We start from the raw sequence: 22,548 nt of genomic DNA on the forward strand, positions 1-22,548 counted from the left end.
AGATAAGTCACACATCCTAAAAGTGATTAGTTTCTTACCCAAAAAAAGGTGAAGTGATACACTCGTTAGTACAAAAAAAAATCAACATAATTTTGATTGCAAAATATAAAAAAAAAGTGAGTTGTTACCCATTATCACTCATAGTATATAAAAATGAACCAAATGCAAATAATCCACCTTGTCTGTGTTTCTTGTTGGTAACCCTTGCATTTAAAAAAAATGTTGACAAACTATTGATGACAACCATGGAGGATAAAAACTATATACTTTAATCAAATTGTGACACAAACTTTGCAATATTTTTCTATGCTCTTTTCATACCATGAAGGCCAATGTTTTTGGGCCTAAATCATCCTTCATGGCCTCACTTTTTGTTCCTTTTCATACACAATTATTGTAACAATAAACTTCAATAATATGAAAAGCCGAATAATTAACATATGACTAATGGAGATTTGCCGACAATGTAAAAAATAATTAATATATTAAATCAAAATATGAAAGTAATTAAGTGGTTGGGGTGATGAAATTAAATCTAGAGCCCCTGTTCAATCAAATAATCTCCCAACCTCTCAACAATTATGTTACACTGTCCTGGGGTCAAAGGTTGTTCATATATACCAACCACAAGAGATTGGTTCGTTTTCTTCACTGTGATCCCACCACTACCCTGCAAATTATAATAGAGTAACATTGTAAATTAAATAAATTGCACTGAATTGGATGCAACATCTTATTCCCTAGTTCATTATGTATGGCAAGAACAACGAACCCATTTATCAAATATGGGGTTTCATACAGATCTTCAAATCACAATCAATTTTCCAAGAACAAACACCTCAAGTTTTACAACAAAATTAATCATGAAATTACTTATTTATTATTATTATTTCTCTAAATGAGTAAATTATCTAATTAGTTTTCAGAGTTATTCAGAGTTAACCTGATTAGACCAAAATTTTCATGGTCTAACCCCTTGTTTTCGAACTAGAACCACTTGTGAACCTAGTCGATAATCAGAACGGTCTGACCTTCCAATCCGGAAACGTTTGCGATAAGATACAATGAAGATATAAGAAGAGAATGCACCTTCTTGGCACGGATAACAGCTCCGCTTTCTCCTTGGATGACCATGTACTTTGTGCCACCAAGGTATAACCCAGTTGGGGCAAGGCTTCCAGGTTCATCAAAATCTTTGATAATGCTTTCAATTTCTTCAATCTTAAACTGCATACACATATATCATAACAATATCAATTACACTAATTAGAACTTGAAAGTTGTAATGTACTAATATAAATGAAGTGCATATTATGACTTATGAGAATGAGTTACCTCCGGGAATATGGAGCTATAAGCCCACGGGGAGCCGTCATGGCCGACGATGGCGGCAGCCGTGAGGGTATGGCCGTCAATATCACACATAAGGTACTCATCCACATAAGTTTGCCATGACATTTTCAACTCCTATTGATGGATTAATTCTCTTCTTCAACCTCTTAATTCCTTAGTTGAGTTATTATGTGATATACATATATGAAACTATCTATTATAAACATTATGCATTAGTGCTATTCACGTTCTCCATATATGCATTAGTGCTATTCACTTTCCTCTTTCCTATTTATTTCTCATTATCCCAATCATTAATTTCTTCCTCACAAATTACAAACTAGCTAGTGCTCTAGGGAGAGAGTAATACTTGTATGGGTGGAGAGAGTAATACTTGTATGGGTGGACCAAAGTAATATTTAGACGTTGGTCAAGTGGTGTAAGACTCCATTAGATATCTAAAATGACTAAAAAGTCAAGGTTCGATTCTTGAGAATAACATTTATTGAGATAAGTCACACATCCTAAAAGTGATTAGTTTCTTACCCAAAAAAAGGTGAAGTGATACACTCGTTAGTACAAAAAAAAATCAACATAATTTTGATTGCAAAATATAAAAAAAAAGTGAGTTGTTACCCATTATCACTCATAGTATATAAAAATGAACCAAATGCAAATAATCCACCTTGTCTGTGTTTCTTGTTGGTAACCCTTGCATTTAAAAAAAATGTTGACAAACTATTGATGACAACCATGGAGGATAAAAACTATATACTTTAATCAAATTGTGACACAAACAAATCCCATTTTTTAATTCAATATATGTGCACATTAATATAAATTAATTAAGTTTCATCATTCACAGTTTAGTTAAGAAAATATCAGAGTTGAAAAAGTAATTATGTACCAAGAAGTGATGAATTTTTCACTTAAAAAAATGGAATTAACTTCCCATTATACTTCGTCTTGTATTAATTTAACATACTCTTTAATATTCAAAATTATTAGCACTTTGTAGCAACACTTGCAAACTCAATACAAGTGGCTCAACATCTATTATTTGATAATGACAACTAACATTCTATCATGTCACATGATGATTATGTTTTGAATAATATAATAAAAAATGAATTAATTCTAGAAATTGTTATTAATAAACAATATCAATTAATGCCTCTTCCAAATTTGAAATAAAATGCAATTTAGTTGTACTAATGGCAAATATCCCAAACATCTTTTCTCCTGCAATTTATGTCAACAATTACAATTAATAATTAATTTTTCTAATTTTATTACTTTTTTTTAACCAATCTTAATTGATGATACAAGAAGGAATATAAATCATAAAACAACATATATACTCTTAAAAACTAGTGGTCTAAGATAAGAATATGCTTTTCCAAATAGTGCATTATTCATACAAATTTGTGTTTCAAAATGAAGATGCTTGCATTAGTTGTTTACTAGTGGAATTATAATCTTTATTATTCCTTTCTCTCTCTTGGCTATTTTTCTTTAAAGTGATTTCTTCATAATTCTAACCTCCAAATCCGTTTCTTCTTGTGACATGACCCCACTTTCTATATGATATTAGACATTACGTAAGACAAAAAACAGTGGCAAATATTTGCTGGCAACAACAAACGATTTTTTTGAAGATTGCGTTCATATGTACACAATTGATGAACTTAATGAAAAATATAGGTTGACAAATCACTGATTCACAGTTTGTTATAAACGCGTTATAAAAGATAAAATAACAACAATATATTAATAACCGAAAAAATAAAGGAAAAAACAAAAAACTAGTTGTAAATTTAAATAAAAATAATAGTTTTTTATTATAATAATGAAATTTCCTCACACCATAAATGCATTCTCAATAAATATCACATGAACTAGAACTTTTATCATGGTACAGATTTATACTAATAGACCACTTAATTGGTAAATAAAAGTAAACTACCAAATTGCTAGATAAGGTAGTACATGATAAAAATGTGCACATTTTAATGTTAGATACACGCAAGTTTCAAAAAGATGATGTCTTTCACACGTGCTATGTTACATGATGATGGTATAATTGTTTAGAAAATGAAGATATACCTATGGACTATGCTGGAATGTTTTTTCTTTTACAAATTATACTTTTGTCATTTCATATTTTCTTTTAAGCATTCTTGGGTTTGAATCATGTATGGAACAAGGTGTTGAAGTTAAAGTGTGATTTATTGAAGTACATATGGCTGAATCATGTGTAATTTAAGTAATATATAGGTAAATAATAATATATTTGTTTAATGCTGTAAGATTCGATAAATTCACACCAAATCTAAATTTTGGCTACTCAATATTAATGAAAGGTATGTTGATCGAGAAGTATTAATATATATAAGATAGATATATATATAGATAGATATATGAGGTAGTTAGGAATTTGGATGAGAATAAAAAAACATATTTTTAGTTTTGAAATAAAAGTATAATGTTTATAAAAATAAACAAAAATGGTATAAAATTCAATATTCTTCTTGAGCGTGGGTGTGATGCATGAGAGAGACAACCTGACACGCAAGTAAACATTGATGCATAAACCAATAAAGTGTTCGTGTATAAGACCCTACTAGATTCTTAAATTTGAGGTTTCGATGTACTTTTGTTGAGAGAGACAGCTATGAAGGAACTCCAAAAGGTCGAGAGAAATTAGTTTCTTATCAAAAAGAAAAAGGTGTGAGATACTTGGCAGTACAAACAAAAAATTGAAGCATAGTTCAGTTCTGCTTTGACCTTTTGAATTTGGTGATCCTCCTATATACAAACAAAGCTCTGATCTTTCTTTCATACAATAACAAAAAAAATCACCTTTTTCTGTGCTTCTGACTCCACTTCTTCTTGCCTTTTCATGTTAATCCGTGTTGGGTTTTAGGTACCTTACTCAATTTCTCTATTCACTTTTGCTTCTTCATATTTCCTTTGATTTAGTGATAAACCATGTCTTTTGTTTCAAAAAATGTACTAGGTAGTTTATGCATGCTTTTTTATTTGACAGGGTTCATATGAATTATGGTTTATATTCTTTTGTGTATTGGATTTTCCTTATGGGTATGTGGATTTTGCTTATCTATGAGGTTTGTTGTGTTTCTAGGCATAAACCTTACATAAGTTTGATGCTACTTTCGTGTGTATTAGATGGATGATGAAGATGAAGGAAAACTATATGATCTTTATCTCTCTTAATTAGTAAAAGAGCAATTAGTTAAATTGTGATGATGGCTGATGAGAATGGTGTGAAGCCTATTCTATTGAAATTTGGTTTAGCTTTGACTCTTTCATTTGCTGGGTTTATCTACTCTCGAATCAAAGCCAAAATAGTCAAGTCCTCTACTCCTAAAGAGTGTTCTTCAGGTATGTTTCTGCCTCATATCAATAGATTTTGTCTCTTTTTCTGAGTTGTGAATCTAAGTAATATTTAGTGTGTGTGATGTCTTTCTCAGATCATGAGAGCGAAGTTAATCCGGGAGGAGGTGTAAAGGCGGCGTTAAGTACTTGTAACACTCTTTCGGAGGTAGAATTTTAATCTATTTTGATCATTGTGTGTAAGATAATTTTATGGAAACAACAAATAGATTGTGTAGTTTTTATCTTCTGATGATATATTATATGTTTGTTAGTAGTAATTCACAAAATTAAATAACACATTAGAGAAAGTATGCAATAGCTTCTAAGATGTTTTCTGTAATGGTTATTGGATTTCTTTTATGGTAGGAAGAAACACGCACCGACAGGGTGATCAGTGACAATTCTCATATCGGTATCTCTCATAGCAGTGAACAGAATGGAGAAAAAGATGAGTTCCTCCTACTGGAATTTCACGATCTCGTGAAGGAACTAGACTTTGGAGAAGATGTAGAAGTACCCAGGCCAAAAGTAGGGTCTTCTATAGAATATGCAAGTCATGAGAAGGGGCATCTCGGGAACATTAGAATGCTTCAAGATAGGGAAGAAAATCTCGAGGTTCAACTGCTTGAGTACGGTGTTCTCAAAGAGCAACAAGCAGCTATGATGGAACTCCAAAATAGATTGAAGTTGACTAATATGGAGGCAAAGATGTTCAATCTAAAGGTCAAGAGCTTACAGTCGGAGAATCGGAAATTAGAGGAACAGGTGGCTGATCATCGAAAAGTGCTTGCTGAGCTTGAGGCTGCAAAAGTGAATGTCGAACTGCTAAAGATGAAAATTAGGCATGAAGGTGAAAGGAATAGGGAGCAGCTAGTAGATCTTCAACAAAAAGTTGCGAAGTTGCAAGAACAAGAATATAAAGATGCAGCTTGTGATCAAGATAATCAAATAAAGCTGCAAAAGCTAAAGGAACTTGAGTCAGAAGCAGAGGAGTTGAAGAAATCTAGTTTGAGACTGCAGATGGAAAACTCTGACTTGGCTCGGAGATTGGATTCCACACACATTCTTGCGAATTCTGTTCCGGAGCACCCGGAGGTAATATGATAATAGTCACTTATTTTCTTATTTCTGTTTGTTTGAAGCAAATGTTTTTACCTTGTGCTTTTGGAGTGCAGGAAAATGTTGTAAAGGAAGAGAGCGAGCGTCTTAGAAAAGAGAATGAAAGTTTGATGAAGGAAATTGAGCAACTACAAGCCAATCGATGTTCAGACGTTGAGGAATTAGTGTACATGCGGTGGATAAATGCTTGCTTACGATATGAACTACGCAATTATCAGCCCCCACCCGGTAAAACAGTTGCGAGGGACTTGAGTAAAAGCTTAAGCCCTACATCTGAGAAGAAAGTCAAGCAGCTTATTCTCGAATATGCGAACGCAGATGACGGACCAGGGAACGTTGTGGACTTTGATTTAGACCTCTGGTCCTCCTCACAGGGTTCTATTCTCTCAGACTCTGGAGAAGAGTGTGATGGTTTTTCTTCTCTCGATAATTCATCACCAGCTAGAACTAACACCTCAAGCAAGACCAAAATTTTTAGCAAGCTTAGGAAAATGATACAAGGTAAAGACGGTCATCATCGCCGCCATAGTCAGGTTTCGTCACAAGAAAAATCTATATCTCAAGAAGATATCCATTCTCCACACATCTGGCCGAGTACGTCAACCAGAAATGATACCGGAGCGGAGGGTCTTTGGAGCGAGTTTCCAACTCCTGCTGCTACATCTAGAACTTCCTTTGAACCCTCCAGGTTAACTAGTTGGAAAGAAGGACATAGGAGAAATTCAGATAGCATTGTCATGGGAAACTCATATAAATTCGGTCAAAGGGAAAGAGTTTCTTTCTCAGGTTACTCAGGCTTAGAGAAATCTGATTTGAAGAAATATGCAGAAGCCTTGAAAGATTCTAGTGTGAGTGCTAAACATCAAAGGCGTAGAAGATCAGCATCACATAGTTAGATCAAAATATCACATACCAACAGTGTATTATTAGCCTTTAGCATCTCGAAAGAGCCTCTCCACTTATGGGATAAGACTACATACATCTATCTGCCTCAGAACCCGCTAAGTGAGAGCTTCATGCATTGGACTGCCCTTTATATACATACATATTAACATATATATATATATATATATAAAATTAGCATTTAGCAAATTATACATAAGAATGCCTTTCAAATCAGTGGGAAACTTTCATCAATCTTATTTTAGTTTAACATTATACCTCTCATTGTTTCTCTCCAAATGATAATTTAGGATTAGTTGTATGAGTTGTTAAGTGTAAATCAACTAAGAAAGCAAGTCTATGTCTCACTTCGTGTGGTTGATTACATAGATCGAGTTTTCGAAAGATGCAATAATACTATATTTTATATGATATTCATTGACAAAATATTGATCTCTAAATCTCTAATTATGAGTGATTAAATATTTGGTTTATGTTTAACTTACAATAACTTCACTTCTAGTTGCTAGCTCATATGCTGACATCAAATCTCATTGAAAGCTCCTAATAAGAATGAATATATCTCTATTATCATTATCTGAATTCAATGTTTAGGCTTATCAATGTACTTGTAATTATTTTATACATGCATTATACTCTCTTTCTCTGTAAGTTTACCACACTAATATTAGACTAACAATACTTTTTTATTTATCAGTATTATTAAAAAGAAATAATGTAAAATGAAAACTTTACTTTATGACCATGAAAGACAATAATACAGAATCAGATGGTAGTGACTTATTTTGAATTTGGAATTCATATTCCTTAATTTGCAAACACATGTTCTTAAATGTGGATGAGAGAAAGCTATGTAATGGTTAAATTCACAAATGAAATATAAAAGGCAATTAATTATTACAAATGAAACATAAAAAGCAATTCATTATTACAAATGAAAAAACAACACTGGAAGGCTTCTAAGTACCTTATAATATAGCCAGTGAGCACAACCAGATATTATTTTTTTCAAGATTTTTCATAAATATAATACATGTTACTCCAGAATCCAACTAAATGAAAACATTCACATATCTTCCATGATGAGTAGTGGTGCAAAGCTATAACATTTTATAGATAGAAAAGGTTGAGTCTTTATGTGATAAGGACTATGCCTTGTACAATCAATGCATCAGCTAGAACTTGGTTAGCAGCTTCTGAAGGATGGACACTGTCCCAAAAAACATACTGAGTTGCATTAGAACATGTTCCTAGTGATTTTGGATTGCACAATAAGGATGTTGTCTCTACAGTACCAGTACCACAACAACCTCTCTTTGCCTCCACAAAACCTATTAAACATTACAAGACATGCAATAAGAATAAATAACATCATTTTACAGCAAATATTCTTGTGCTAGATTTATTTGGCAAGTGTCTCCCTTAGGATTAGATGAGCTTAACATCTCAGCCCATAGTGCCTATAAGGACAGTTCTAAGAACCCGAAATATGGTTGCGCCTATAATGGATGCAATGCCTCATACTAGAAGAGTGTGGTTCCTAGAACCTTAAGGTTTAGGGAGGATAGATGTATGTAACCTTATCCTCACAAGCGGAGAAACTGTTTCCAGTAATTGAACCCGTAATCTCTTAGTCACTAAGCAGCAACCTTATTGTTGTAATGTGATCCTAAAAAATGGTATATGTTGATTTTGTGTTCTAGTTTGAAGTATTGCTTACCAGATTTTGAAGGGGATTGAACAAGGTCATAGAGAGGCTTATAAATATCAAAGACAACAATCTTAAGACCCGGAAGTTGCTTTTGGAGACTTGTTGCAGCCGAGTTGATCTTCTTGTTAAATCCTTGAGCATCATTGTTGATTCTTGAAACACAACCATTCTCATGGAAACCAAATAAAGTCCTTGCAGCAGGTAGACATCCCAATGGTGGAAGTGAAGTTACTCCAACTTTCCTGGCTCCCAATTTATACAAGTCCTATGTTCAAAACAAAAAACCTTTAATTGGTTCCATTTCTAAGATTTTGGTACTCTAGTATTGCTCTCTTTGTGATGCTTATGCTTCATTTTTCCAAATAATTGCAATGGCTTATAGAATAACAGTACAGTAGCAACATACCTTAATGAAACTTGAGAACGCACCCACAAGGTATGAAGAATACTGATCAGGAGTGACAACTTTGTTGATCAAAGGATTGACATAATAATTTTGCACAAAGTCACTATTTCCAGCACTTAGTATGTACAATGCATCCTTGATAATTGATGCTGCTTTTTTACTGCCAGCTACTTTCGCCAACTTGCTTTTGTATTCCTTGTAATAATTTAACTGTTGGGACAATGGAATTGCATGCTGCAAAAAAAGAAAGTTAGAAAACATGAATTTGGTTGCTGATTCGGCTTTAGATGCATATCATATCATATCATATATTTCGTTGCTTTTCAGATACTTTTCATCTATATATACAACAACCAATTCTTAATCTCACTGTACATACAACTTTTCATCTATATATCTTTAAATTACTTATGACTTTTAACTTACATTCAAAATAGCAGCCTTTTCATCATAACCAGAGGCAGCTGAAGCAAAGTTCGCCCCGATAAGGAGATTCTTCCCTGATGCCTGAGGACTAAGATATGCAGGTGCATAACTCTTAAAACCAAGTGTTTCAGCTGCAAAAGGAAACATTTAACAACAACAAAACTAACATAATATGTGCAAGTTACATCTACTTAACTATCCAATTCCAATGTTATTGCCATACCAGTAAGATCAGTAGCTAATTTCCCATTGCAAAACCTCCCAGTGGGTTTATGGTTGAGAAAGTCCCTTCCATAAGGAGGGTAGTTAGCCTTGAAAAGAGTGAGGAGATAGTCATTATTCCCAACATCTACTGCAGAGTCACCAAATGTTATGATTGCAGGAACAAGGGTATCTTGTGCATCCCCCAATGCAAACAACACAAATGCAAAGATTACAAAAACTGCTTCTTTGCTTTTGATTTTCATCTTTCTATAACAAGTAATAAGGTTTTGGAGGCTTTAATATGGTAAGTGAAATGAACCCTTTACTGAAGAAGGAGGGTGGAAGTTAGATATAACTTTGCTATTAAATGAGAACCGTTATAGTGGTTACATGTTATGCATGCAGACCACACTTTGATACATTCGTGTGTGGTCTCTTGCTTCTTCAATATTAATGCTGCAACCTTTTCTGAAACTATTCACTTTAGCAATCATGTATAACCGACAAGTCGTTGGTCTAATGGTATAAGTCCTTACTGGATCCCCAGGTAGATACACTTGTTGGGATGAACAACTACACACTTCAAAAGAAATTAGTTCCTTATCTAAAAGATGAGATAATACTACTAATTGTAAAAAAAAAGTCTCATATTTGGTGAGAACATGAGTAAATGACCATTTATAATTAAGTGGGCAACCCTACTCCACATGTTTTTTTGTGAAAGATCCTATAGCAGAAGTTGATTCTTACAAACTTCACTTTCTTTAAAATATGCAATTCAAGCAACTCTTAACTCTAATCATGCAACTCTTAAAAAAAGATCATCAAATAGGTCCTAATAATGACTTGGGGTGGGAGCAATATAAATTTTGTGAGAGTTACTTGGGTGTGCAATTGTTGCATACACCCAAACTTGGTCTTTCCCTCACCAATCATTCACCTTTTATGCAACAATTATACAAGTGAGATATAATGACTAGAGAGAGAAATATTGTGGAAAAACAACAAAAAAACAAGATATAATGACTGCTATATCCTTCTATTTACGCTTGTAATGATATTTTTATTTTTAAAATTAAGAGTAAAAACATTATTTCTCTTTCTAGTAATAAAGAGGATCTCTACTCCAATTATTCGAAGTTTTGTGCTTTTCTATGCATCCCTCGTTCAAGTTGTTTATTAGGCCAATTATTGTAACATCATTTGACTTTAGCAGATTAGTTTACTATGGTGTATGAAAGTTGTTGGAACTTTATCCACAGGTGGAAATAATCTTGGTCACGAGAGATCTGCATGCATGCACAGAAGTTAATATGGTTGTTGCATATAGAAAGGTTGAGTAAGTAATTTGGCATGCACACCGTGTGAACTTTTTTTCATGGATAAGCAAAGTTGGGAAGGGTTGACAAAAAATAATTTATTTGATTTTCAATACACTTTTCAGAGTTATTTTTGACTCATGACTAAAGATGGTGGTGCCAATACAGAAGAATCAGGTCCATCAATCAGTAAGCAAAGTTACTCCCCTGACCAGGTAGTAATAACTTGCCTCTTGCCTAAGATAAGACGGTAGAACTTGTAATATAAGACTAAAGAGTGTTGCAAGATAGAGATGAATAAAATGGCACTGTAATATATTAAAATGTGTTATAAAGAGATGAGAGTGCTCTTCCTCATTTTTTTAGTGACACGTGTTAGAATCTGAGCCCAATATTGGACTTTCTAGTATTATATAGAATCTTAGTCGGTATGTATTGTAGAAATCATAAATGGTCTAAAATCAATGATCTCAATCACATATCCATCATATCCATCATTTGGAATAAACCCCATCTAAGTGGATGCATTTGGCTATTCTTTTGCTATTGCTATTTTATAACATAAGTTTATTACTCATGAATACACAAGTTGTCATTTAGCTAGTAAGTCAAATAGTTGCAATTTTTTTACATTGTTAATAACAAAAAAAAAGTGGGGCCTATTATTTCAAGGGACCTAAAGCAATTGCTTCAGCAGCCTTATGCTTGGACCGGCCCTATGTAGTAAGTAGAATGATTTCAACTACAATGTAATCGAATATTCTGCTTTGTTAGAAAGAGAAAGACCAAATATGCATTGATTCTGGTTGAGAGATATCAATGATCCAACACAAATAAGAAGACTTGCTTTAACAATATGTCTAATATTACAGACCAGGTCTAGAAACAGATGAGAAACCAGTAAAATGTACATAGCTGCAGTGTTGAATTTCAAGCATTGGCACAGTAAGAAAACTAAGCCGTTTTTACCACTTATAAAACCTGATTCATGTGGCTGACCCCTACATATTGGAGCACTTCAAAGTCCATGGAAATCTTAATTATTTCTACCCTTATGATGCATAATACCCACACCTTGTAAGATAGTTAATCAGGAAGTTTCTTCCTGCCTATATATTATGATCTCCTGCTGCTTAAAATAACGCCTGTCCTCTTCGTCAACCAAGACAAGATTTAAGAAGTACTTCACACTAAACTTGTTATTGATGTTACTATGAGTTGGTGTCAGCTCATAAGGACTGAGGAACAGTCTGATTGGGATTGATTCACCTGTAAAAAATCCGAACATTAGCCATCCTTAACTACAAAAGATGGGCATTAGTCTAAACATTTTCAGAAATATAGATGAAAGTATTATTTTACCAAAATAGATTTGTAACTAGGAACTATTAAAATGATAGATTTTAATGGTATGGTGTCTGTGTTTACTAACCTCTGACAGGAGCACCATCCATCAACTCAAATTTAGCTAATGTTTCTGTCTCAACATGGGTGTTTGTCCCTGATCCTGTTGATTCTCGACGTCTAATTTCGAGATCCATATTTTTTATCTTGATTCTTACAAGGAGAAAGTATATCTTGCCAATGATGGTATCTTTAAGATGATACCTGAGAAGTTATGAGCCCAATAAGTAATTTTAATTATTTTTCCCTTTCAGATATTAAAATATAAATAATTAAACATATTAGTACAATATTTTCTTCCAAACTGTGAATACATCATCCTAAGATGCTAATTTTTGGCAAACAATATTTTTAGATCAATAGAAGGTAGACTGGTTGATCAGTTGGAATAGGATATTTACAGGCCAATGAAACTGAACAAGATAAACAACTACATGTGTCCGATTCCAAGCTATATACAGGAATAAAATTGCAGACAAGTTGGTGCCCCGACAAGACTATTAATCTGCTAAAGACTTATAAAATGTTTACAGTCAAATAGTCAATGATTAAATAAACTTACTTGCTTTTGTTGTATTCAAACTCAATATGTAGGCAATCTTCTATTCCAACCTCCATCTGTACAAGTAATATCAGTTATGCTAATTATAATGGAGATTAGAGAAGAAGTAAAAGCAGCCAGTATTAACGTTGTGAAGAGAGTATAAGGCAATAACTACATATGCCAGCAAGTATTTTATCAACGAACAACTGAGGGGAAATGGTCGATAACTCGATATGATCCAACAGTCAGTTCACAATTGATCCGGGGCCATTGGCCTTTTAATTGAAGGAAAGTAAGGCACATGAATAACTATCACGGTTAACATGGTGGCGGAGAACTTATACTAGACAGAACTGAAATTCAAATATTATGCTAGAACTCACCTTGATGCTATTGTTAATTGATGGGGGAGAAGAATAGTTGCGTACCTGATCAATGATGAAAAAACAAAAAGATAATATAAAAAAAAATAAGCCGATGAAACGGATCATGATCAAAACCTTCAAATTTTGTAATCATTTATCAAACTATGTTGTGCTTGGATCATGGATAGAAAATATAAATTGACAGGAGGAGATGATGATTTAGTTCAAGTTTGGAACATGGAAGATGGCAAGGTTGTAGCATGGAGTGAGGGGCATAACTCATGTGTAAGTGTTGCTTGGGGATTCTGAGTTGTCAAAAATCTTCTACCATTGCACTGAATTATTTCTATTAGAGGGTGAAACTCGGTGCAATGGTAAGGTGTTTGTCTTTTGACCCGAAGGTCATGAGTTCAAATCCTGGAAACAACCTCTTCCCTTACAAGGGCAAGGTTGCGTACATTTATCCTCCCCAAACCTCACTAGATGGGAGCGTCGTGCACTAGGCCACCCTTTTTTAATCAAGTAATACATGAAGAGGATGTACGTGTCATTTAATTGATACAATTATAGGTGTGGTAAGATCATGCAGTCAAACTTTTACTTATTCGGCATGCTAGATAACAATCATCTGTATTAAAAGTAGCACTTTACAGCTAAGTTCACCTCAATATCTCAGAACATAATATTTTTTTCCAAGACATAACATACCACAAAATCCTGATACTCCATTATGCTTCCTGCATAACCTCGACTGATGGTTACTTTCAAGACATACCTGGAAATTGCAAATGCATAAACCATCACTCAATATCATATTCAAAATCCATGACCTATTATTTTTAAAATTAAAATAGAACACAATTCTGAATTTCTTATTCAGTAATTAAACATGCAACAAAGCATTTTTATTTCTTACTGGAAACAAGCAAACAGGACAATGCATATAACTCCATGCATTAAAAAATAATTATAGGCTCACAAGGAGGATTGTCATTTTATCATTTATTTCAAAAATTTGATGAATATGTGCAACTATTTTACCATAAAAACATCCACAAAGGTATATTGACATTGAGGCAAAATAACCAAAACATTAACCCAGAACTATATTTGAAATTTTGGACATTGAGCTAAAAGTGAACAAGAAATGACTTGGCAACAAATGCATCATACATAATGAAAAATTCAACTAACAAGATTAATACTAGTTAGTAAACATGGTGAAATTGGAAGCCATTGGTAGTTCTATTCCCTTGAATTTATATACATTTTCAAATAGGCCAAATAAGCCAAGGTGAAGAAAATTTCCCAGAGTAATGGTCAACAAAAAGCACATGCTTTGATGGGCTTCCAAGAAATTGCATGGTCATACCTAAGCCTCACATCCACCCCATTGTATGTCTCATACGGCATTTCAACAGTCGAAAACTCAAATGGATAAGTTTTCTTCTCATAGATATCTCCGGGAACATCTAGTTCTCGTACTGAAAAATATGGCAAGAAAGATAATATGAAACTGAAACCATATAAATCAGATAGGAACCTATATACATTTATAAACCTTTACTGCGAATTAAAAAATAGAACAGTGAGTAGATTCTTTAAATTAATTCATAAGGAATAGCCAATATAAAGTTCTCTTTCCCTGCTTTACAAGCCATGACCAGTTATTTCTCAGCAGTAGAAGTAATTCATAGTAGCACTACAGACATGTAGATTTCCGTTCTGAAAAGTTAGTCACAGAAAGCTCAGTTACTCACCAAGAGAAGTGAAGTCATAAAAATTCCCTCTGTCAAAATACATCTCTGCACGTTGAAACAAAATGAAAAAGAAGAAAATCATATCAGACATGATATGGTTTCAAACTGACTTCGGCAAACACATGAGCCCAAAAGCAACAATACCAAATATATATATGTTATACAAGTTCAGAACGGAACATTTTGTTCTTTCACTGATCATTAGCAAACAAAACTTTAAGAAAGAAATTAAACAATCCAACAGGCCATAACTGAATAGTAATGAAGTAATTTAACAAATAGTAATGAAGCAAGAAGCTGGAAATAGAATATATCCTCAAAATGCATAACTGAAATTTACATAGGGACTAAAGAAATTAAATGAATATATAGGTTAAAAATAGCCTGATTGATGAGGCAAATTCCTTTAAGCAATTACCCAAAATTGAAAAAAACTTTGCTTTCATTACCACAAGAGTCTCCGCCAGCATCATTTTTTTAATAGTAAAATGTCAAATAGTCCTCCAAAGAAAGTTTAAAATGACCACCATATTAGTCTTTCTCATTCTACGGACTTAATTGGTGGCTGTTTGAATTTTTCAGGGACTTAATTTTACACAAAGTGATGTCCATTTTAAACTTTAAGGGACTTATTTGGTGGTCATTTTCTTTGGAGGATAAAATTGCTAGCCATTGCATCTTGGGAGGAGCAATATGATGTTTCACTCTTCTTTTAAAACAATTCCTTCAGAAGTTATGACTGGCAAAAAAACTACATAAATCAAATGTAGGTACTAATTAATTAATACCATCCTCCCTAAACCTAGTGACAGATAATGCATATACCACATAGGTCAACATAGTATATGAAGACATAATGACACATTCTAGTTCTATTTTTTTTTGTTCCTTCATTAATACTTCAGAGACACATGCCACATTAAAGAGTTAGAGTGATTAGTCGAGGACAAACCTATCTGTCCAAGGAGTTCGACTTTTATGCCATGGTGATCAATCTTCTTCCCTTGCATTGGTTCAATTGTAATCTGAACATGGCAGCAAAAATATAAATACTCAATGCAGTAAGGTCTACACGACAATATATAAAATATTATATCAACAAGAATTTAGCATACATTCAATAATATTAAGATATGAAAATAGAAAAATACCTTCCCAGCAATGTTTTCTTGACTTTGGAAAAGAGGGATCATAACTGTTTGACCATTCTCCTTTTTCAGTGGAACCTACATAACCACAAAGCATATCAACTTTAAAAAAAACATACATGAGTACTACAATGAAGTGATAGAGAGACACATGTTTAAAAGACAGACAAGCATTAATAAAAGAACAACAACCAAATCTTAGTCCCACTAGACAAGGTCAGTGTCAAGGATTAAACGACACCATAATACTCTATCATATATTATGTTCATTGACAACATTCATCTCTAAATCTTTCCTAATTGTGTTGCATATGGTTTTATTGGCCTCTATTTGTTTCTACAAATTGGATTAACCTCCGTTTGATCTACCCTCCTTAGTGAAGCTAATAGTCTCTTCTACACATGCTCAAGTTGGATTCTACCATCTTTTCTACAATAAGAGTCGCTCATCCATACATGCCCAAATCATATAAGGCAGGATTCTACCATCTTTACTAAAACAAGAGTCGCCTCAACTTTCTTCCTAATGCATTCATTCCTAATCCAATCTCATCTAATGTGTCAGCTCATCCAATGCAATATTCTCATCTCCGCTACATTGAGTTTATTATCTTGTTGACATTTTACCGCCTAACAATTTACATAACTATTGGCCTATTAGTCTAAGATATGTCCCTTGCATAAATAAACAAGCATTAATAGTCTAAGATAAGTTTTAAGCCAAGTTTCAATCCCCCTCACTTAACTTTCTCAAAGCATCAAACACTGCATCATCAATAAAACACTAGGCATAATTTAATACATACATCCACTCCTTATGAGAAGAATGACTCACCTGCTTACGATTTCCACCGTCATTAAAAGTGATTAAGATGTTACACGCTGGTTTGAAAGCTCCAAGAAGGTAATTCTAATTTTTCAGCGACACAAGCATCGAAGAACATATCAGACAAAATCAGATGAATAAACACTTACAAATTAAACACAAATAACAAGACATACCATGGTGTTAACTATTGAATGTTATTCCAAAGCGCGGGAATTGAAGGAAGTGGAATTGGGAGTTTTTACGTAGCAGAGAGAATGGAAGAGCGAGAATTGAAGAAGAGAAAGGGAATGAAGAAAAATGCTAGGGTTGGATTGGGGATCGCGAGAGAAATGTGGTAAGGTGGTGGAAAATGGATTTTACCGGCGAGATTGAAACCTTCATCGGATTCGGAGTTGACTTTCACCCTTAGTCTTTCATTCTTTTATAGAATAAGATTTTTTTTACCTTCTTGATTATTATAATATACAAATTTAAAAGAATGAAAAATATATTATATAAATAATATGTATTAGATACTTGTTTGTAGATAAAGTGTTACCATAATCCTCAATGACACATACATGGGTGGGTCCTTAATCAAAATTATATGGAATTGTCATATATTTATTCTTGAAATCGAAAGAGTCCATAATTTTAGAAGTCATGTCCCCATTAGATCATAGGTTTGAGCTTACCAGACTAAAATTATATGGAATCGTCATATAAATATGTAAAATCTCGATTTTGAGTATCATGTTTGTTTCTGAGTGAATAATATTATAATCCAACCTAAGGTGTATGGTGCTATCAATTTGTAAAATTTTGTCATGTCTGCTTATTAGTATCTTGTATGCCCAAGTAAATGACTCTAATTCTAATGAAACTAATTTCTTCTTTTCACTTTATGTTAATATATTATTGCTGCAATACATGAACAATTTATGACCCTATATCCAGAATAAGGTACATATTCTATACCAAGAAAGTTAGTGTTGCTTATTAACTGCATATTGCTAAACAGATACTCTCATTTCTGTAGGGCAATTATTATAATAGCTTATAGCTCTACTGTGCTGGTTATGAAGCTAGTTCTAAGTGCACCCACTTGTACTTAGTTAATGCATTTGGATGGATGTAATTTTGCAGGTAATGCTATGGACCTGCATATTACTATCATGTGTATTTTAGGAAGAAGTATTTGTTATCATGTCACGTGTTTGAAAGCATGTCATGTAAATTAAAAAATTTAAACAATCATAATCATTGTTTTTTTTTGCTTCATTATTATTGGTGTGAAATAAAATTTAAGATAATAGAGATTTGTTCATATATTTTAGGTACATCTAGTACCTCTTCTATCAATAATACCCATTCCTTCTTACACAAAACTCACTTAAACCAAACTTATGTAGCAAGTAATATTATATTATGCAATTGGTAAAGGTTGTGGGTTGTGGCTAAAGGAGCACTACCATGGCTATATATAACATACACTGAGGTAGCTGCCAAAATGATCTCCCTCACCTTAATGTGTAGCAGATTATAAGAGCTGAATGATCATTTAAACAAGGTTTTTGATTTGTTACTAAGTTTTCAAGACATCTATAAAAGTTTGATTCACAATAACATTTTTTTGAGGGCATGGAATTTCTTGATTGAGAAATCAAATTCAAAGGAGACAATTCAAACTAAGCCAAAAGATAGATATAGTCCCCTTCACAACAAAACTTGTATATTTTGGAAGTAACCCCTAACTACTATAACCTCTTTGATTTCTTCCAATCAACACCTACACACACTCTATCTTTCTTCTCATCCTCAACATCCAATTCTACCTTCAATTTCAAGACTCGCATATTTAATATGGTACTCAAGGTGCTTCTTCATTTCGTCAAACCATGAATACAAAACTTTTCAATTTTTGTGAGCAAAAAATGTCTCCAATTCTACCCCAAAAAATGTGTCTGATAAGAAAGAATAAAGTCACTTATGTTGCAATTTAGAAATGATATAAAACCCATGAGTTATTCGAGACAAAAAGTGATTGTCTAAGCTCAAACCCCTATCAAACAAAGCCAAAATGACCAAATATTTATTAGGAACAGCTTTTAAATGAGGTGGATAACTCTACTTTCATATGTTTTGATGATCAAAGCTGAACAGAAAGTAGGAGTAATTGTTAAGCATGACAGAGAAAAGACAGAAAGAGATTTAACTTATACTGAAATGCCACATGCAGATAAAGTGGCACATAGGCATGTGCTTAGTGAAGATATTCGAGCACAATTATTAAAATAATCAATGTTCTATGAACATAGCACGAAACCCACCTCATGTTTCATTGTAGCAGTCGTTATCATAGTCACCATCATTAACAATATCATTAGTTACACTAATATATTTGAGAACTTTGTAACGTTTAAATAATAAGACACCAATGAAGTTTTATAATATTGATTATGGCAAACACTCCTGCCAAAAAAGAAGAATATACATAAACATACACGTGCTGAGCAATGAGTTTTAGGGTTATTTTCGAGAGCACGCTTTGGGTTGAATCAAGGAGACAGGACCACTGACTAAGTTCACTAGTCTTAAGAGAATGTCTTTTGCATTGATTTGCTAACAAAATTCTTATTAAAAAATCTCTTCAAAATCTACAGGAAAAATGCACTTTAAGTACATAGACTGCATTAAACTATTTTTTATAAACAAAGTTAAAAGTGACAATCACTTTTTATCTCTTGATCTTAATCATGGTGGTATAATTGCTATACCTTTCTGTAAGCTAAGAGGTAATGTAATTTACTAGTTAAGCATCTTATGTAACTACCATTAACACAATAGTATATTCTCATTGTAACCATCTTGGTTCATAAAAGAAAATTCAACTGTATAAGTTAAGCATCAAGGTAACCAAAAGTAGTATATTCTCTCATGCATGATGCAAATGATTAATTTAACCCTGATACTTCAATTCTATAATGTAGGCTATGGTAAAATAACAAAGTTATTACCTTGACTGAATAAGCAAAATTGGAGAGCCAAAATGGACATGGTTCTTAACTACGGTAAGATTAACACTGCTGTAATTAATTATGAAAGCTACTACAACTTTAAACAAGTCGTTGGCAGAAAACTACATGGGAAGGAATAAAATTGCAGCTTAGGCTTAGAACATGAAGATCTTGATATTAGTCATTGTCATTGAATTGAAATATATAATTAGAGGTTGAGTTAATTAACCCCTTTTTTACATGTTCCATAATGATAATAATAAAGAGAATGCTAACCAATATCCTAAATACATTAGGTGAGGAGTCAAAGATAGAAATTTAATTTATATTGCAAAAATTAAAAGTTGAAAATTTGTGATTTCCATTACAAAGTTTCTGTTTGTTGCTTCCTTAAGAGCATCATCCATTGGCAAGAGCCTGGTAATAATATTCATTTCATCCCAGGGAATGTTGAATATTGTGGCTAGGGTTATGGATGTGGAATTGAGTTTGCATGGGGAAAGTAGGGTTGAAAGAGAATGCAAAACTGGAAGGAGGGTAATTATTCATTGCATCAACTTTGTTTCCTAGACTCTCTAGTGCTTTCACTTGTGACCTAAGAAACTTGAGGTAATTAGCAGCTTCATCAAGCATTGAAGCAGTGTCCATTTTGCTTCCACCTGGCACAATATTCTGCAAAGCCCTAATCCTCTCACTTATCCTCTCCCTTCTTTGCCTTGCAGAAACTGTTTGTGGATCAGATGATATCCTCACATTCTTCCTCTTAGGCTTTTCCACAACCTCCAAGCCCAAATTCACTGGCCTAAATGCTGCAGCCCTATATATCATTTCCTTCATTTGTGCTATTGCCTCTTGATCAGGTTCTTCATTGAATGATGACACTGATGATGAGTTTGGCTGCTGGAAACTTATAGTAGATGAACAAGGATGCTTATGATCCCATCTTGGTTTCTTGGATTTTGTTGCATTCTCTGAGATAAGCTTGAAACCACCACCTTCAATATTATTAGCAGAAGAATTCTGAAGAATATTGAAGTATGGATCATACTGAATATCATCATTACTCCTTTTTGTTGTGCAATTACTAACCTTAGAAGAGTATATGATTTTTGCTGGACTTACATAATGATCTGAGGAGCTTTGAGATAGTGTTTCATCAAGTTCATTGACATGATGATACTGCTGCATGTTTTTGTCTCTAGTATTGGAAGCATTACTCTCAGATTCAATAGAGGAAATTGTAGTACTGTTGCCATAACTGAAGTTATTGTTCCATAAGTTTCTGCAGTCAGATAAAATCATGGAAATCCCATCACCATTTTCTACAGACTTGTCATCTGTGCTGATCATACTATTAGTAGTGGAAAGCAAGCAATGATCAAGTGACTGATTAAGAATGTTGTTAACATTGGTCTTTTGTAGTGTGCCATTATTGATTTGAAGTTGTTGTTTGTGGGCTATGCTGAAATCTGGCACATAGTTGTTCATCATATTGACTGAAAGGGACTGGTAGCATGATTTATATGTGAAAGCTTCTAATTCCAAACTGGCTCCAGCTGTTGTTGCTATTTTTTGTGACAGATTTGTGTTTGGCATCATGATACTCATTATTATCTCATCAGTAGTGGTACCAGGTTCTGTTTCAGCCTTGTGAATCTCTTGCATTTGATTTACACCACTTGAACTAATTGGATTCGGCATGTAGTACCCTCCTCCTTCTAGGTCTTGATGCTGCTCATTAGTGCTCCACAAGATTGGAATGTTAGAAACAAGTTGTGAAGCATCCCAACTCATACCATCCATTGAAGTTGATAACAACTTCTGATGAAGTGAAGCTAAAAGAGATCTATTACAAGCTGAATGACAAAGTGATCCTTTCTGCATATATGATCAAGAACAACAACTCAGTGAGAATAAGTGGAAAATGACTAACATTGGTGTAAACTAATCTATATTAGGTGCAAAACTAAATGAGTTGAAGGGCTTACCAAGACACTAACTCAAGAGCCAACAGGATGAGAATCCTTACTTTGTTATTCAATGTAAGCAACTGAACAAAAGAGGATTCACTCAATGCAGCTTTTATATCAGTTTGTGTAGCAATCTTGTAGAAGCATTAACTGCAATATATTCAATTAAGTTGGATGAAAGTTGTGATAAAGAGAAAGAAAAACAAGAAAACTTTATGTCAGATTTGGCAACTGAATTCCATGTAATGTTTTATTTTGAAGAATAAAACTAGTGACCAGATACATTTAACAAGTTGAGTAGAGAATAGAAAGATAGAGAATAAAGGTTGTACCTTGAGATGCCATGTAAGACTAGTACACTTATGCCTTGTGTGTTGGTGGAAGAGAAGCTTATATAGATATAGGATAGGGAAAACAAAAGGTGCACCAAGCTTTTGCAATAATACAAATTTTGGTACTTGAACAATTATGTCAGGAGGTTGTGTAATAAATAGGCACTTGATCATATATTATACAAGGAAATAAAAAGGAGTGGATATTATAATATGGTTTCAACAGTTTAGAGTAGTACAATGGTTTTTGAAAAAGATAAGGCTTTTTGGCCAGCTGGGTGGGTATGTAAGACTACATTTATTCAGAGACATTTAATATTCACCACAGTATACCAATTCATCTCTTTAAGTACTCAAATTATTAATCTAACATGCATGTGT

At 33.4% G+C, this 22,548-nt stretch overlaps 5 protein-coding genes across 9 annotated transcripts; 1 reads left to right on the forward strand and 4 right to left on the reverse strand.

Moving 5' to 3' along the window:
• On the reverse strand, window positions 535-1,466 carry LOC109342512 (profilin-3-like). The gene is made up of 3 exons (XM_019580489.1): window positions 1,336-1,466; window positions 1,090-1,227; window positions 535-670 (listed from the first exon to the last, which is right to left on the reverse strand). Exons 1-3 carry the CDS (start codon window positions 1,456-1,458, stop codon window positions 536-538), a joined length of 396 nt encoding a protein of 131 aa, XP_019436034.1. The 5' UTR covers window positions 1,459-1,466; the 3' UTR covers window position 535.
• LOC109342883 (protein CHUP1, chloroplastic-like) lies at window positions 4,089-6,782 on the forward strand. Of its 4 annotated transcripts, none has more exons than XM_019580923.1 (5): window positions 4,089-4,258; window positions 4,478-4,737; window positions 4,827-4,897; window positions 5,098-5,826; window positions 5,907-6,782. In XM_019580923.1, the coding sequence occupies exons 2-5, from the start codon at window positions 4,599-4,601 to the stop codon at window positions 6,744-6,746; spliced, it is 1,779 nt and encodes a 592-aa protein (XP_019436468.1). In that variant the 5' UTR covers window positions 4,089-4,258; window positions 4,478-4,598; the 3' UTR covers window positions 6,747-6,782. The 4 variants fall into 4 exon arrangements, with proteins under 4 accessions (XP_019436468.1, XP_019436471.1, XP_019436470.1 ...); XM_019580926.1 differs by having other exon boundaries at window positions 4,522-4,737; XM_019580925.1 differs by lacking the exon at window positions 4,089-4,258 and adding an exon at window positions 4,270-4,351.
• On the reverse strand, window positions 7,608-9,824 carry LOC109342884 (GDSL esterase/lipase APG-like). Its single transcript, XM_019580927.1, has 5 exons — window positions 9,520-9,824; window positions 9,297-9,427; window positions 8,871-9,104; window positions 8,474-8,729; window positions 7,608-8,084 (listed from the first exon to the last, which is right to left on the reverse strand). Exons 1-5 carry the CDS (start codon window positions 9,761-9,763, stop codon window positions 7,888-7,890), a joined length of 1,062 nt encoding a protein of 353 aa, XP_019436472.1. The 5' UTR covers window positions 9,764-9,824; the 3' UTR covers window positions 7,608-7,887.
• On the reverse strand, window positions 11,442-17,287 carry LOC109342886 (vacuolar protein sorting-associated protein 26A-like). 2 transcript variants are annotated; one of them, XM_019580928.1, is made up of 11 exons: window positions 17,043-17,287; window positions 16,876-16,950; window positions 16,044-16,118; window positions 15,845-15,917; window positions 14,893-14,937; window positions 14,505-14,616; window positions 13,841-13,907; window positions 13,151-13,195; window positions 12,786-12,841; window positions 12,252-12,427; window positions 11,442-12,088 (listed from the first exon to the last, which is right to left on the reverse strand). In XM_019580928.1, exons 1-11 carry the CDS (start codon window positions 17,043-17,045, stop codon window positions 11,910-11,912), a joined length of 906 nt encoding a protein of 301 aa, XP_019436473.1. In that variant the 5' UTR covers window positions 17,046-17,287; the 3' UTR covers window positions 11,442-11,909. The 2 variants fall into 2 exon arrangements, with proteins under 2 accessions (XP_019436473.1, XP_019436474.1); XM_019580929.1 differs by lacking the exon at window positions 14,893-14,937.
• LOC109342887 (transcription factor bHLH87) lies at window positions 20,257-21,983 on the reverse strand. The gene has a single exon (XM_019580930.1). The coding sequence runs from the start codon at window positions 21,747-21,749 to the stop codon at window positions 20,301-20,303; it is 1,449 nt and encodes a 482-aa protein (XP_019436475.1). The 5' UTR covers window positions 21,750-21,983; the 3' UTR covers window positions 20,257-20,300.

This window comes from Lupinus angustifolius, chromosome LG03 (assembly GCF_001865875.1).
Source record: "Lupinus angustifolius cultivar Tanjil chromosome LG03, LupAngTanjil_v1.0, whole genome shotgun sequence".
Classification (NCBI taxonomy): domain Eukaryota; kingdom Viridiplantae; phylum Streptophyta; class Magnoliopsida; order Fabales; family Fabaceae; genus Lupinus; species Lupinus angustifolius.